The sequence below is a fragment of the Apostichopus japonicus genome, chromosome 5 (assembly GCF_037975245.1).
Source record: "Apostichopus japonicus isolate 1M-3 chromosome 5, ASM3797524v1, whole genome shotgun sequence".
Taxonomy (NCBI): Eukaryota; Metazoa; Echinodermata; class Holothuroidea; order Aspidochirotida; family Stichopodidae; genus Apostichopus; species Apostichopus japonicus.
This window is the reverse complement of record NC_092565.1, coordinates 18327643-18342246: the sequence shown is the minus strand read 5'-3', so window position 1 is coordinate 18342246 and position 14604 is coordinate 18327643. Positions and strand designations below refer to the sequence as shown.

General features: G+C 37.8%; 1 protein-coding gene across 5 annotated transcripts in view; it reads right to left on the bottom strand.

Moving 5' to 3' along the window:
• LOC139967912 (inositol polyphosphate-5-phosphatase A-like) overlaps positions 1–13219 on the bottom strand; it is an 85540-nt gene extending 72321 nt beyond the window's left edge. For 3 of the 5 annotated variants that reach the window (XR_011793182.1, XM_071972122.1, XM_071972123.1), the window contains exons 1-3: positions 13047–13218; positions 7479–7587; positions 4143–4184 (exon numbers count right to left, since the gene is read on the bottom strand). Coding sequence is in view for 4 of the 5 variants with exons in the window: in XM_071972122.1 (XP_071828223.1) it covers positions 4143–4184; positions 7479–7535 (99 nt within the window). In the remaining variant the exon portion in view is untranslated. Of the gene's footprint in view, positions 1–4142; positions 4185–7478; positions 7588–13046 lie in introns of all 5 variants that reach the window. The other 2 variants (XM_071972120.1, XM_071972121.1) reach the window with 1 other exon arrangement.
• Positions 13220–14604: the final 1385 nt, after the last annotated feature.

Below are 14604 nucleotides of genomic sequence, written 5' to 3'. Positions count from 1 at the left end.
AGATTTAATTGCATTAAATGTCAAAAAATTGACTTTTGAACTTTTGAAGGTCACCCGGAGGTCAACCAATTGACATTTTTGATCGGTGAGACCTAAATAGAGCATGACTGTAAAAATTCAAACATTTTTTCTTTGCCCATTTTCTCCCCCCATAATACTACTTTTTTAACATTAGCTGACCTTTGGTGACCTTGGATCACATGACCGTTAAGTTTGAAAATATTCCCCTATACCATTTGCAACTTGTCCAAAAAAATCAACCTTGTCACACCTTGGCACTGGGAGTTATTGCATTAAATGTCTGAAAATTAACTTTGACCTCATATAACTTCCCACACCAAGGTCACACAGGGGTCAACCTATTGACATTTATGATCAGAAGGTACCTTTGACATCTGAAAATAGCATCGAAACTGTAAAAAATCCACAAAACACGAAAAGGTCACCAGAGGTCAAATTGAGGTCAAGGGTTACCCAGATGCGGGTCGACAATTGGACTTCATTGAAGCAACTCCCAACTCTAACGGACAATTTGTTCTCAAGTTATCGCAAAAATACTAGTTTTTTATCATTAATTGACCTTTGGTGACCTTGTATCACATAACTGTTAAGTTTGAAAATATCCCTCTATACCATTTGCAACTACTCCAAAAATATCAACCTTGTCACACCTTGGAACTGGGAGTTATTGCATTAAATGTCTGAAAATTAACTTTGACCTCATATAACTTCCCACACCAAGGTCACACAGGGGTCAACCTATTGACATTTATGATCAGAAGGTACCTTTGACATCTGAAAATAGCATCGAAACTGTAAAAAATCCACAAAACACGAAAAGGTCACCAGAGGTCAAATTGAGGTCAAGGGTCACCCAGATGCGGGTCGACAATTTGACTTCATTGAAACAACTCCCAACCCTAACGGACAATTTGTTCTCAAGTTATCGCAAAAATACTAGTTTTTTGACATTAATTGACCTTTGGTGACCTTGTATCACATGACCGTTAAGTTTGAAAATATTTCCCTATACCATTTGCAACTACTCCAAAAATATCAACCTTGTCACACCTTGGAACTGGGAGTTATTGCATTAAATGTCTGAAAATTAACTTTGACCTCATATAACTTCGCACACCAAGGTCACACAGGGGTCAACCTATTGACATTTATGATCAGAAGGTACCTTTGACATCTGAAAATAGCATCGAAACTGTAAAAAATCCACAAAACACGAAAAGGTCACCAGAGGTCAAATTGAGGTCAAGGGTCACCCAGATGCGGGTCGACAATTGGATTACATTGAAGCAACTCCCAACCCTAACGGACAATTTGTTCTCAAGTTATCGCAAAAAATACTAGTTTTTTATCAATAATTGACCTTTGGTGACCTCGGATCACATGACCGTTAAGTTTGAAAATATTCCCCTATACCATTTGCAACTTGTCTCAAAATATCAACTGTGTTACACCTTGGCACTGGGAGTTATTACACTAAATGTCTGAAAATTAACTTTGACCTCATATAACTTAACATACAAAGGTCACCTTGGGTCAACTTATTGACATTTTTGATTGATGAGACCTAAATTAGAGCATCAAACTATAAAAATTCAAACATTTTTTTCTTTGCCCATTTTCTACCCCCAAAATACTAGTCTTTTGACATTAATTGACCTTTGGTGACCTCGGATCACATGACCGGTAAGTTTGAAAATATTCCCCTATACCATTTGCAACTTGTCCAAAAATATCAACCATGTCACACCTTGGAACTGGGAGTTGTTGCATTAAATGTGTGAAAATTAACTTTGACCTCGTATAACTTCGCACACGAAGGTCACACGGGTGTCAACCAATTGACATTTTTGATCGGAAGGTACCTTTGATATCCAAATCTAGCATCAAAACCAAACATTTTCTTTTTTGCTCGTTTCCTCCCAAAATAAGCACATTTTTTCTAATGTGACCTTTGACCTTTTGACCTTGGTTTCAGATGTAGTTTAATCTCTTGATTCCAAAAAACAAAACGAAAAGTCTGTACAACCATCCTAACTCCGACTGAAAAACTTTGACCCCATATAACTTCGCACATAAAGGTCACACGGGGTCAACCTATTGACATTTATGATCAGAAGGTACCTTTGACATCTGAAAATAGCATCGAAACTGTAAAAATCCAAAAAACACGAAAAGGTCACCAGAGGTCAAATTGAGGTCAAGGGTCACCCAGATGCGGGTCGACAATTGGATCACATTGAGGCAACTCCCAACCCTAACAGACATTTCGTTCTCAAGTTATCGCAAAAATACTAGTTTTTTATCATTAATTGACCTTTGGTGACCTCGGATCACATGACCGTTATGTTTGAAAATGCTCCCCTAACCAGTTCACAACTTGTCCCAAAATATCAATCTTGTCGCACATTGGCACTGGGAGTTATTGCAGTTTTAATATTTTCGGTTTTTGGACCATAACTGACCTTTGGTGACCTTTGTGGGCACCAAAAACAATAGGGCACACCTTCTCCATATGGCGGATCTATAGTCCAAGTTTGGCCTCAATCCAACATTCCCTTATTGAGATAGAGCGTACCCAAGCAAGTGTCACAGACACACACACACACACACACACATACATACATACATACATACATACACACACACACACGCCAACCTGACTGCATAGGTTCCTTTTGCTAAAGCAAGGAACCAAAAATGAAAAACACATTGCAAATTATTATTCTTCCAGTAGGTGCCCGAAAAATTCTAAGCATATTGCCCGAATTTTCACCAAAAAAATTGGTTGGGGGGGCTGCAGCCCCCCCAGCCCCCCCGCCTCCTACGCCTATGTATGTACCTCTCAGTTCAGACCCAACCAACAAAACATACACTACCATTTTCATTAGATGGGAGAATGATTCTAAATGCCAACTGGCATGAAACTAATCATTCATATCTTTCATCACTTTAATAGTCATCAATTGAGTGGTACATTACCTACCTGTAAATTGATATTCATAGGTGCGTACACTTGTTTATCATAAAATATTGAAATTTGAAACTACAATTTTTTAAGCTCTCTTCTAAAAGCAAAACTTGCTAGTAACATATAAGCAATTGTGCAGCAAGTTAATACTGTCATACTATATAGCATTTTCCCAATTTTCTCTATAGTCCTGGATAAAACTATTCCCTATATGGCTATAATCCACGGCTGCTGAAATTGAAGTGCACTACACTGCTGTCAATGGTAATACACGGTTTGTAAGTTTACTGTCTGCTGTAGAGTCATTATGAGTTAACCTACAATGTAGCATGACCAGATTTTTAAGCCATGGACGCAGTGTACTCCATACAACTGTATAGTACCATGTCTAGCTAATAAGGTTATCATACAAAGCAACGAGCCGGTTATCAGGAAATCGCCTGTCCTCAGTTTGCAAGTGTCCACTAACAAACAATTTTCCAAATAATATACAGTATACTGTATATATGCCCTGGGTTACTATGTAAAGTTGCACATGAGCCTGTAGACGTCATTGATACTGTACACAGCAAATAAATTAATATCTGACCAGGAATTTACTGAACATACAGTAAGCGCTGAACACACTTAATTAACTTTCAGATTATTTTCTGACTTTCTCTCCAACAACCTGGACATTAAATGGTTGATGGAACCCCAACATTGGTTGCCCAACAAGATTAGTATGTACAGTATCTATATTGAAAGAGTATCCATAGGCGGGTGGGTGACTTTACATTACCTAGGTACCAAAATAATATGTCGTTATAAGTCATATATTGGTAGTCTCAAAAGAAAAGTTTCTTCCCTCAAGACTATTGTCAATTTAAGAACTATCAAAATTAATCCCCGGTTGTTCTCACTAATTACAAATAATACTTGCTTGCTCAATATCGTTAGAGAAATACAACACCTTGAGGCTTTGAGTTGAGTTGCCATCTAGGGATACAACATTTAGAGATGGGGTTCACATCATTCCTCTTACTGGTTAGGTCTCTTGCGTAGTAATGTGTTATCTATCTGACTTGCTACCCTACTGTACATAGAGGGAATACATGATACATACTGGAGCCACAATATGATAATGAGAATTAAAGAGTTTAGTCATTCTTACCTCATACAACTTTGACATCCACACTTCAAGCATCTCTTGTGGCTGATGAGAGAAAATAAACAAATTATTCAATAAATTATACAATTTAAGACATCAGTTTTGTCCAAGACTATCTCCATCTAAACCTCACATGAGTTTACAGATTAGGAATCCAATTATAAGGTATAACAAAAATTCAACGTATAAATGTTATTTATCCTCTACCAGAGTTGCTCAAACTATAGCCAGCACAGTACACGTACAGTAGGTTTACACAAATAATTAAACAGAATGAATTTAAAACTTATATAGATATTACTCTACTTGAAGGGCAAATTTTTAAGGGATGTCTTTTTGCAGGTTGTCCCTCAGACTTGTAACCACTCCAGTCCTTACATTTTGGTTGTCCGAAAAAAAGGTAGCAAATAACAACATTCGACCAATATGTACACTGGAGGAGAGATGTGTAGATTGGTGAATAGAGAAGAATTTTGGGATGATACAAATTTGTTTTAATAGCTAGTTTGGAGATATTTCATTACAATGCAATCTGAATTTGATGTTACAATCAACTAGTTGTCCACCAGACCACCTCCACAGGTGATTTTTGTTGTCAGAACAGACATACAGTATAGTCATCTCGGACAACTGGACTACCATTAAAATTTTGCAATGCTGTATAGTGTATGACCAACCTACTGACACATTCATTCTGTGAAATTGGTGAAATAATGAACGAATCTATTCGGTCACTAACTGTTATCATCACTGCCACATAATTCTAAACAAGAAAATGCTACTTAGAAGATCAATATCAAGAAGTATAAGATGCAGACTAGTGGTAGAGGCACAAGAGAGAAGGTCCCAGGAGAATTATTTACAAAGCATTATTCAATGAAAAATATTATGACTATTAGCCTGAGTTGCAAATAATCATGTATGTGAAAGGACTGTACTACTCTACTGATAACAGACTTTATGTATAAATTCACAGATTTTGCAATGAGACTACAAACTTTACTACATGTATCTTTATACTTAGAACATATTTTTTTTGCCCAACAATGACTTAAGTCCCAACTTTATATTTATTTTTTAGTCCAAATTTATGTCAATGTTTATTCACTACTTAAGAGCAAAACATCCCATGGTACATAATCCCAACTTTTGTAACTTTTTGTAACTTGTTGGTTTTGTATTCTTCTGAACAGAAAACCCCTGTATTGCCCAAAATATTTGGTATTTTAACGGAATCAATAGTTCCCTAGTTAGAACTGTAGTTTACAGAGAGTTTGGTTACAATTAGATACAAAAATAGAACATTACAAACTTCAAAAATCCCACACAGTTAAACAAAGTATAGTGAGGGTCAAAATGGGCATTGTACCTTATGCAGAGTGTTTGAATCAACAAAGTTTTCAAATTCGGTAGAACTTGAAACTGAACTGCAACCATAACAGAAAAGTTAAAGTTTTCTGATAATTCTGGATAATCGTAGAACTTGGTAAAACTTAACACAATGAAGTCATCTTCAGGGAAATTGGGAACTGTGGCATGAATAGTAATAGCTGACATGCAAAAATGTGGAGTGGATTTACCAGTAAACATCAACTACATCCTCCTGGTGTTGAAAAATGACCATATGTCAGCAGAATATGGCTACAGTGTAGTATACAGTGACTTTCTGAGAAATATTGACACGTTCAAAGAACTGAGTACTGTCCTAGCCGGTTCACAATTCTATACACACTTAATTGATGATTGCATGGCACCACTAAAGTGTTTGTGAATAGTACTGCTGGCTCAATGAACCACGGCAACCTCAAATGGGACCCATCATGCACTATATACGATGTACAGTACTGCATAAGTACTGTACAGTACTGTAATATGTGTGCAGCGCACTAGTAATCAGCATACAATACTTTCACAATATCTGCACCTGTACTGTTTACTTGTAGATCTATGGAACGGATGAAGTGTTCAAGTATTAAGTGAATAGAGATCAAGTGAATAGAGATCAAGTGAATAGAGATTAAGCGATTAAGTGAATAGAGATTAAGATCAAGAGATTAAGTGAATAGAGATCAAGACAGACTGTGTGTGAGATTTGTGGCATGAGGAGTTCCAAGACAGTACTGTACTAGTCAATTGCATGTTATTTATACTACATGGAAGGTCCTGGGTTTTTCAAGTCCTGGTTACCCAAGGCTTAGTGAGTTTGAACTCTCTAGCCAGTGGGTGCAAACTTTACCAGTAAATACCATGTCATATGTTTTCCCTTGGGGGGGGGGGGGTTATTTTAGGGAAGTTTTGAAGATGTGACTTTCATACTAACATTCTAGGATACATTTCTCTCTACAGCTGAGATATATTAAAATAGTTCATTATTTCAAGGTATATGGCCGACAATGGATCAGTGGGTGGTATGTGACATCATCATTATGCACACATTCTTCAAAAGAGCTGTAATTTTCCCAGGTTTCATCATCTTTCTAGTCGAATTCATTGCAGACATGGGTAATTCTGTACATCAGAATTTTTGCTTAATATTCTAGGGTTTACAGTGCTTTCAATGAATTCTGAACTCAAGACTGTGAAACTCAACAAAGTCAGTGCTCCTCTTTTCATGTTTTTTCTCTTGTGCAAGAATGTTACCAGTTGTAAGAGAGGAATGAATTAACTTATGCTAGATCAGGGTGATCTACATACATTCAATATATATGATTAAATTTCATTTTCTAAATTTATGAATTTAAATTTGGCAAAAAGGATTGTCTCCCAGACTACCACACATCTCTCTGGATAGTAAACTGTTAAACCTCCTGGTTCAATTACTCTACGATCCCCATATGTACATTATTGTTGAAAACTGCTGACTACAAAAAAATAAAAATCTTTTGTGTAGATTTCAAGTATTTTAAATGCTTCTAAGTATTCAATATATTTATTGAAATTCTTATTGATTACACAACTCTATGATGAATGGTCTGTTAGCTACTGTACTGTACAAATGAGAAACTCAAGTGTGTTTTTGGTATCAACAGAGCCACGAGGGGGATTGAACTCTAAGTACAGAGTTTAATGCACCTCATTTGATGGCAAAATCTTTAATAAGAAAAGAGTGACTTTGCTCCAATTAGAATCTAATCATACCAATTGTAAGCATATATATTTCATATCTACAATTTTAAATAATAAAAGATGAAGATCAGTAGCCAAGTGATTATGCAAGTTACTTATAGATCTGTGAACCAAACTATTACAATACATACCTGTATCACTGTTAAGAAATACAGTAAGTGATACCTAATCACAGAAAAACAAAAGTCAACAAAAGGGAAAGAGGTTGCTCACCTTCTCAAAGAGAGTCCCGAGGTTTGCTGTGATCAGCAGAACCCCCGGCTCCATCATGGCAATGAAGATGTCCAACAAGCTCACAAAGCGGTGGGTTTACTCTTAAAGCCTGTAACAAAAAATACGACATTTAACCACAAATGTTATACTGTAAACTTATTCACAGCAAATTGTATTTCACACTAAATCATACATGTATCTTCGTTTTCTAGGTGTACCATTTATACCCATGTAAACAAATACAATGTACACTGTATTCTGGTTGTACATCATCACTGTTAAATTCACATCCTGTTCATGATCACAAACGTAACTGCTTGTAAATCATATCCATAAGAAATAAATCTAATTTGAATTGAAAGAAAAAAAATTAGTTAATTTTGTAATGTACATGTACATACTGTAGACATACAAATAGTAATGTGAATAGCAAGTTACTCTTCAATTTGTCTGTGATTGTAGATTTTCAGTATAGGTCTCATAGAAACACATACACTACAGAACAAACAACAGATTGGTTACACCTTATACTGTAACTCCCCCCCCCTCCCTTGGACCTCCACCTTCCCCTACCCTTGTAAAATATATTATTAGAGCAAGGTAAAAGTTGCTAAATATGTACAAACGATGGTTTTTAGGTCTACACTACATTTAATTTAATATTATATGACACCCAGAGCCTTATGAGGTCATGATTATACATATATAGTATTAATACATGATATATACATAAGTTTAGAGCTTGCCCTGGTGGTGTGAGATCCAGACTTACTTTGCACACATTTAAGGTTGTCCTTGAAGGGAAACTACATACATTTGCCTTCCATGAAACTAATTCACATGTCACATATTTGAACTCCATAAAGATCAACCAAAGATACAGACCATGTTTTGTATTCATTCAGCTTACATTATCGATCATCAGTCAAAATTAATTTCATCTTGAATATCCTTGGAATATTTGCTCATGAATGAACAAAACCAGCAAAACATTTGTCTGTCCTGGGCACTAAGACTCAGATTTATATTTTTATGTTTACAAACTGACAGAATGCTCTATATGAAATCAATTTACACGAGTGAGGATCAAGAAGTAACCAAGAACATGTTGTCAGTTCTTGCCACACACTTCAATCACAGAACTGAATTTACTACTCTGTCCTAATAGTAACATTCGAGTTAGTGTATGGGTTGACTTTGTAGAAAATCTGCCAAAGTTTAGATAAGCTGTAGGCTAGCCTAGCCAAGCTTGCTTACTTGATGGGACAAGAACTTAGCCATACGCCTAGGCTATGCGTAAGTTAGTCGGGCTGTGCCTAACTTACTGTAGGCCTAGCCTAGTTGGGCTGTCATGCTAGTTATTATCACAGAGCTTCAACCTAGTAGCATGGTGGGCTCATAATTGAAGCACTTAATGATTTTATTAACGATGTCTATCAACAAATATCCAAATCACTCAACTGTATGCATTTTTCATATATGTGTAGTACCTCAGAAATGTAATGATCTCAAAATATTTATTGTTCTGTGCCTATGCAACTTACAACTGAGCAGAACTTGACCACAAAATGTAAATGCTATGTCAAGTTCTTTCATACCCCTAAATTGACACATTCGTCGATAAGCTAACTGTAGTGTAGGCCTAAGTAAACAACCATTGACGTTGGATGTTGTTTGCTCTTCTCTGAGCCTCTAAGCTCAGACAGGTGAGGTCCCAGAGAGAAGTGGTATAATATTGAGGTAATTTTGGTCATTTTTAGGGAGTAAGATTTCGAAATGCCCAAAAAATGTGCAAAACTGGGGAAAGATGTTAAAAGCTTTAAAAAAAAACATGATATGGATTCAAACTCATGAAATATGTAACTCTGCTTGACTGCAAAAGATTAGGTAGCCTGTAAGTATTGTTGCTAGTAGTAATATTTAAAGGTGTGTCAACTATAATAATAATGTGTACACTTGGTATTGCGCCAGCATCAGTCCAAAGACGCTCATGGCACAGTGCCTGTAACCAACTGTCTATTATTTTCATTCCATAACCGTTCTCAAGTCACTGTGTCCAACTATACACGGTGAGCTGCCACAAAGGGCGCTATTTACCGATCAGACACACATATTCCCCCACTCCATACCTATATGCTGAGCACCAAGCAAGATGGCAGTAGGTCCCATTTTTAAGTCTTTGGTATGACTCTGCCCGGAGTCGAACCGAACCTTCCGGCTGATAAGCGGATGCTCTAACCACTAGGCTAACCAGTCGAAAGCCTTTACTATACCATATAACTTTGTATTAAGAAAACCAAAAGTTAGGGCTAGTAAGTAGCTTGTAGGTTTCAAATGAAATAAGTTGAAGGAGGCATAGGCTTGTAGGGACCGAGTGAGAGAGAGAGAGAGAGAGATGACATGTGTACACTCCAGGGTCTGGTGCAGTTCTGTTTATTGACACACAATCACAATATAGTACTAAACCACAGTAGGCTACACTAACAGTTAACTAATACTCACAAGGTTATAACCACACCCAAGCAACCTAGTTGCCCAATCACAAACATACAGAAAGAATAACAGTTTACCATAACATAATACAATGAGACCAGAGTCAGCAGATGATTACATAATAACATCTGGGCATAGAGACACATGCAAGTAAATACTATAATAGCAGGTGCACAATAGGTAAAGGTAAGTAACAATAGGCAATAGATGCATGCTGTGTAGGCTGGAACCCTACAATCTCCCCCCCTTTAGAAAAGGCTTTTTCCAAAATATGAATTTACTACTGCACGAGTCGAAGTTGATCAACATGTGCGATTCTTTTCTCCTTTGTCTTGATGTCTTCTAGCACAAAAGTCACAGACGATGACTGATTAACAATAAGATAAGGTCCTCGCCACTTTGGGGCAAGTTTGGCGGAGAACTTCTTCCTCAAATTAGACAGTGCATGTGACTTCAATAGCACCTTACAACCAACATGAACCTTTACCTCAGACCTTGTCTTATTATACTGAAGCTTATTTCTTCTTGCCTGATGTTGCATATTATCATTAGCAGATTTAAGCATGCCTCTGAATGAACTCTTTCCTATGGGTCCCATTCGGTCTCCATCTACCCACTCTCCTGGTCCCACAATCTTCCTATGTAAAAATAACTCTGCAGGGGAAAACCCAGTCGCATCATGTACGAAAGAGTTCAAAGCAAACATGAACTCGGGGACGTGCACATCCCAATCGGTGTGAACATCAGCTTTCACAAAACAACACAACATTGAGACAATATTTCTGTTCACCCTTTCAACCCAATTTGCCTGAGGATGATAAGGGGTCGTAAAAATCCTCTTGACACCCCACAGTATGCAAAGCTCTGCGACATCTTTTGACACCATTTGGGGTCCATTGTCAGAAACCAACTTATTACATGCACCCCATGTACAAAACAATTGTCGTAAAACTGCTCTCAGTACTTTACCCGTAGATCTCTTTAAGGTCATTAAGAAAGAAAATCTTGAGAAATGGTCAGTGATTACCAAAATATACAAATTCCCTGTGGATCCACCAGTGAGGGATGAATAAATGATCTCGCTGCCCCACTGTCTGCATAGGCAAAAATTTTCTCTGCATTTAAGGTCGCTTCGAAATAAGCACCATCTAACTTACACAACTCTGAGGGGTATCGCTCACGTAGTTTGACCGGACATAGTTCTTCATGTTGAGTTTTACTGGACATCCTGACAAGGTTCACACTTGGAGGGTTTGGACATGCGTAGCTTAGATGACCAAATCCATTACAAGCATAACATCGAACATCTGACATATCACTGGATGGTCTACGTGCTCTCGAAAAATTTGTCGGTCTTGAAGATCCAGGTGGCAAGTAGGTATGAGGCTCACCTTGGGGGCGATAAGGTCCCTGTGACAGGTTACTCGGTGCAGCCGATCTACTCTCCATTTGTTGTCTACTTCTACATGACGCTCGTACAATAATAAGGTTGTCTGCGATACTAGTAAGGTCTTCTAGGCTTGACCATCTTTGTTCTAACAGCTTCATACGAAATGATTCGTCTCTCAGTGAATTAATTAACTGATCCACCACTAGTTTATCTGTAATGGTGATAAAGTCTGGCATTGATAATAAGCTATCTGTGGGACCTAACCAACGCCTCAAGTACAGGTTAAGTCGACTGCCATATTGTCGAAATGTTTCAGTTGAGAGTTTACTAGCCAACCGGAACTTCTCCCTGTATGCATCTGGTGTTAGCTTATATGCAGCTAGAACTGCTTCCTTTACAACTGTATAAGATTGCTTCTGGCTTTCAGTAAGTACATAAAAGGCTCTTTGGGCTTTACCGGTCAAGCAGGACTCTAAAAGAATTGGCCATCTTGTTGCCGGAATTTGTTGACTATCACATAGTCTCTCGAACGTAGAGAGGTAACACTCCACATCATCAGCTGCACCAAGAGGGTGAAAACCATCCAACTTAAAAACTGATTTAGCTTTGTGTGCTCTAACAGTGATATCCTGCAAATTTGGGACGGTCTGCAAGGCTTTAATTCTTTCTTCTTTGGTTCTTAGAAGGGCCAGGTCAAGCCCATTGTCCTCACAAAGTTCTTTAATATAATCTGACATCAGATACTTAAGATGTGGATACTGCTCCATGACTTGTCACAGGCTAAGGGCAAAACTTGCAATAAATGATTGAAAATTAACAGTCAAAACACTGGCAATGGGCCACCAGGTTATATACGGTAGGCACTCACTGTGTAAAATGTGTGGCAATGGACTTCCACATGCCTAATACCCTGCCGACTACGCCATTGTAGGGACCGAGTGAGAGAGAGAGAGAGAGAGATGACATGTGTACACTCCAGGGTCTGGTGCAGTTCTGTTTATTGACACACAATCACAATATAGTACTAAACCACAGTAGGCTACACTAACAGTTAACTAATACTCACAAGGTTATAACCACACCCAAGCAACCTAGTTGCCCAATCACAAACATACAGAAAGAATAACAGTTTACCATAACATAATACAATGAGACCAGAGTCAGCAGATGATTACATAATAACATCTGGGCATAGAGACACATGCAAGTAAATACTATAATAGCAGGTGCACAATAGGTAAAGGTAAGTAACAATAGGCAATAGATGCATGCTGTGTAGGCTGGAACCCTACAGGCTAACCTGCCTACGACTTAGCTCTGTCTTAGCCTAGGCCTCTTTGTACAATTTAAGTTGGCCTGATCTTACGTGAGTACGTAGAACGCTGGACATAAGACTTCGTTTATGACAGTGACAAAGATATCGAAGTAGGCCTATTTCTAATTTACTACTGCCAGGTTACTTATACTACAAATACTCTACTGGTACTAGGGGCCTACTACTACCACTACTAGGCTAGTACTAGTAGCAGAAGTATAAAGAGTTAAGCCCTACAGTAAGTGAACGTACCACTTTCAGCCTAGAATTTAGAAAGTATATATGCCAGTAGGCCTACACACGTTCAATACTCAGTGAAAAGCCTAAGTTATGTGGTAATGGATCATGCAACCATCTGTTAGCAACCCACCTTATTCACGGTTAATAGAGAACCAACGTGACAGTAATTCCTCTTAATATCGCTGTTCCATTGGTAAAACTTAAAAGTAAGTAACCGTTATAAATATTATTTATATATTAAAATTCACATATAGGTGCTTCCACAGCGTTACGGGTCTCGCAGTGAATTGCAATGCATGCAATGTACAATGTTAACCAGGTCTTTGGCCCCGCCTACTTATTACGCACATCTACGTCAGCGAGAGATAGTTAAGTTTGTTTAGTGACTGTGGAAGCTGTTTGTCAACAAAAAACTCAACCGAAAGGTGGAAGGTTTAGCGACCCTTGGAGCTTTCAATAGGTTTGGCATTTGAAATCAGAACGTGTTAACTTGTAATACAGTCTATGGTTTACTGATTGAAATGTTTGAAAAAAAATCTCCAGGTAACAATATATAATCGTCGGAGTGGACATATAGCCAAACAAGAATAGAGTCGGATATCCTTCCAAAGCGGATATACTTGTGCTGAAGATTGAGAAAAAGGACCTTTTCAATAATATAGCTATATATATTTCTTAGGTATTTTTAGGCGTTCAACAGTTAGGGGAAGTTTTACACTGTAAAGGTGTCAACAGATTGAAACTATCATAGATTTTTTTCTTACATGTTAGGAACTGCGGATAATTTCGAAAAGGAAGTAAGTAGCCTACAACATATTGTTTTTGTACAGCTACTATGAAAGAATACATGGACCGCGGCCAGTTAACAAATTATTACCCCTTTAATTACACATGCTGAACAACTATGGACAAATATCCATTCACAGATTTACAGAACTGGCAAATTTATTAAAATGTTAAAATCGTAAAATATTCACCCGACCGTTGGAGAGCACTTCTCTTTTGGAGTGTTGTAGAAGGACTTTTCTGGACTTGAGTGACCATTGTTTCTAGAATAAGTTACGTAATAATTACGAATAATTAGCATAACCTTATAAGAATGCCTTCAGTACAATACAATATCCTTGTCAGGACATTGTCAGTGAAGGCAGTCAGCCGGCTAGACCCTCTTGACCGTGCGCCGGGCGTGAGGGGGCATGAGGGGAATGGAGGGATAAAAGAACGGCGCAAGTAACGCAACGCTGGAGGGACAAACTAAGTTAGAATATATAGACAGTCGATAGAATATTTATATTTTAGGGATCTTATCATGTAACCCCTCCTGCTGATGACACATCGGAAAACATAGATGTGCTAAATCAAGTGCGTGAACGTGAATATTATTAACGCATCAAACCAAACTGCATGTGCATCATTTAAGTAAGAGGGGAGAGGGAGGGGCCCACTAGATAGACGTAAGTTATGCACATAATATATTTAAACTCATACCATATAGACCCTAGGTTATATTTACACAAAAAAAAAAAATCCAGATCTCTGTATACACTAGATTTTTGATCAATCACATGTGCCAAATTTTCCATCATATAACCTAGCAGAAGAATATAAAATAAAGAGGGAGCCTTGATGTGATATGGAGTGGGATTGGTGCAAGTATAAAATTAGCGTATGCACCCCCCTCACCCCAC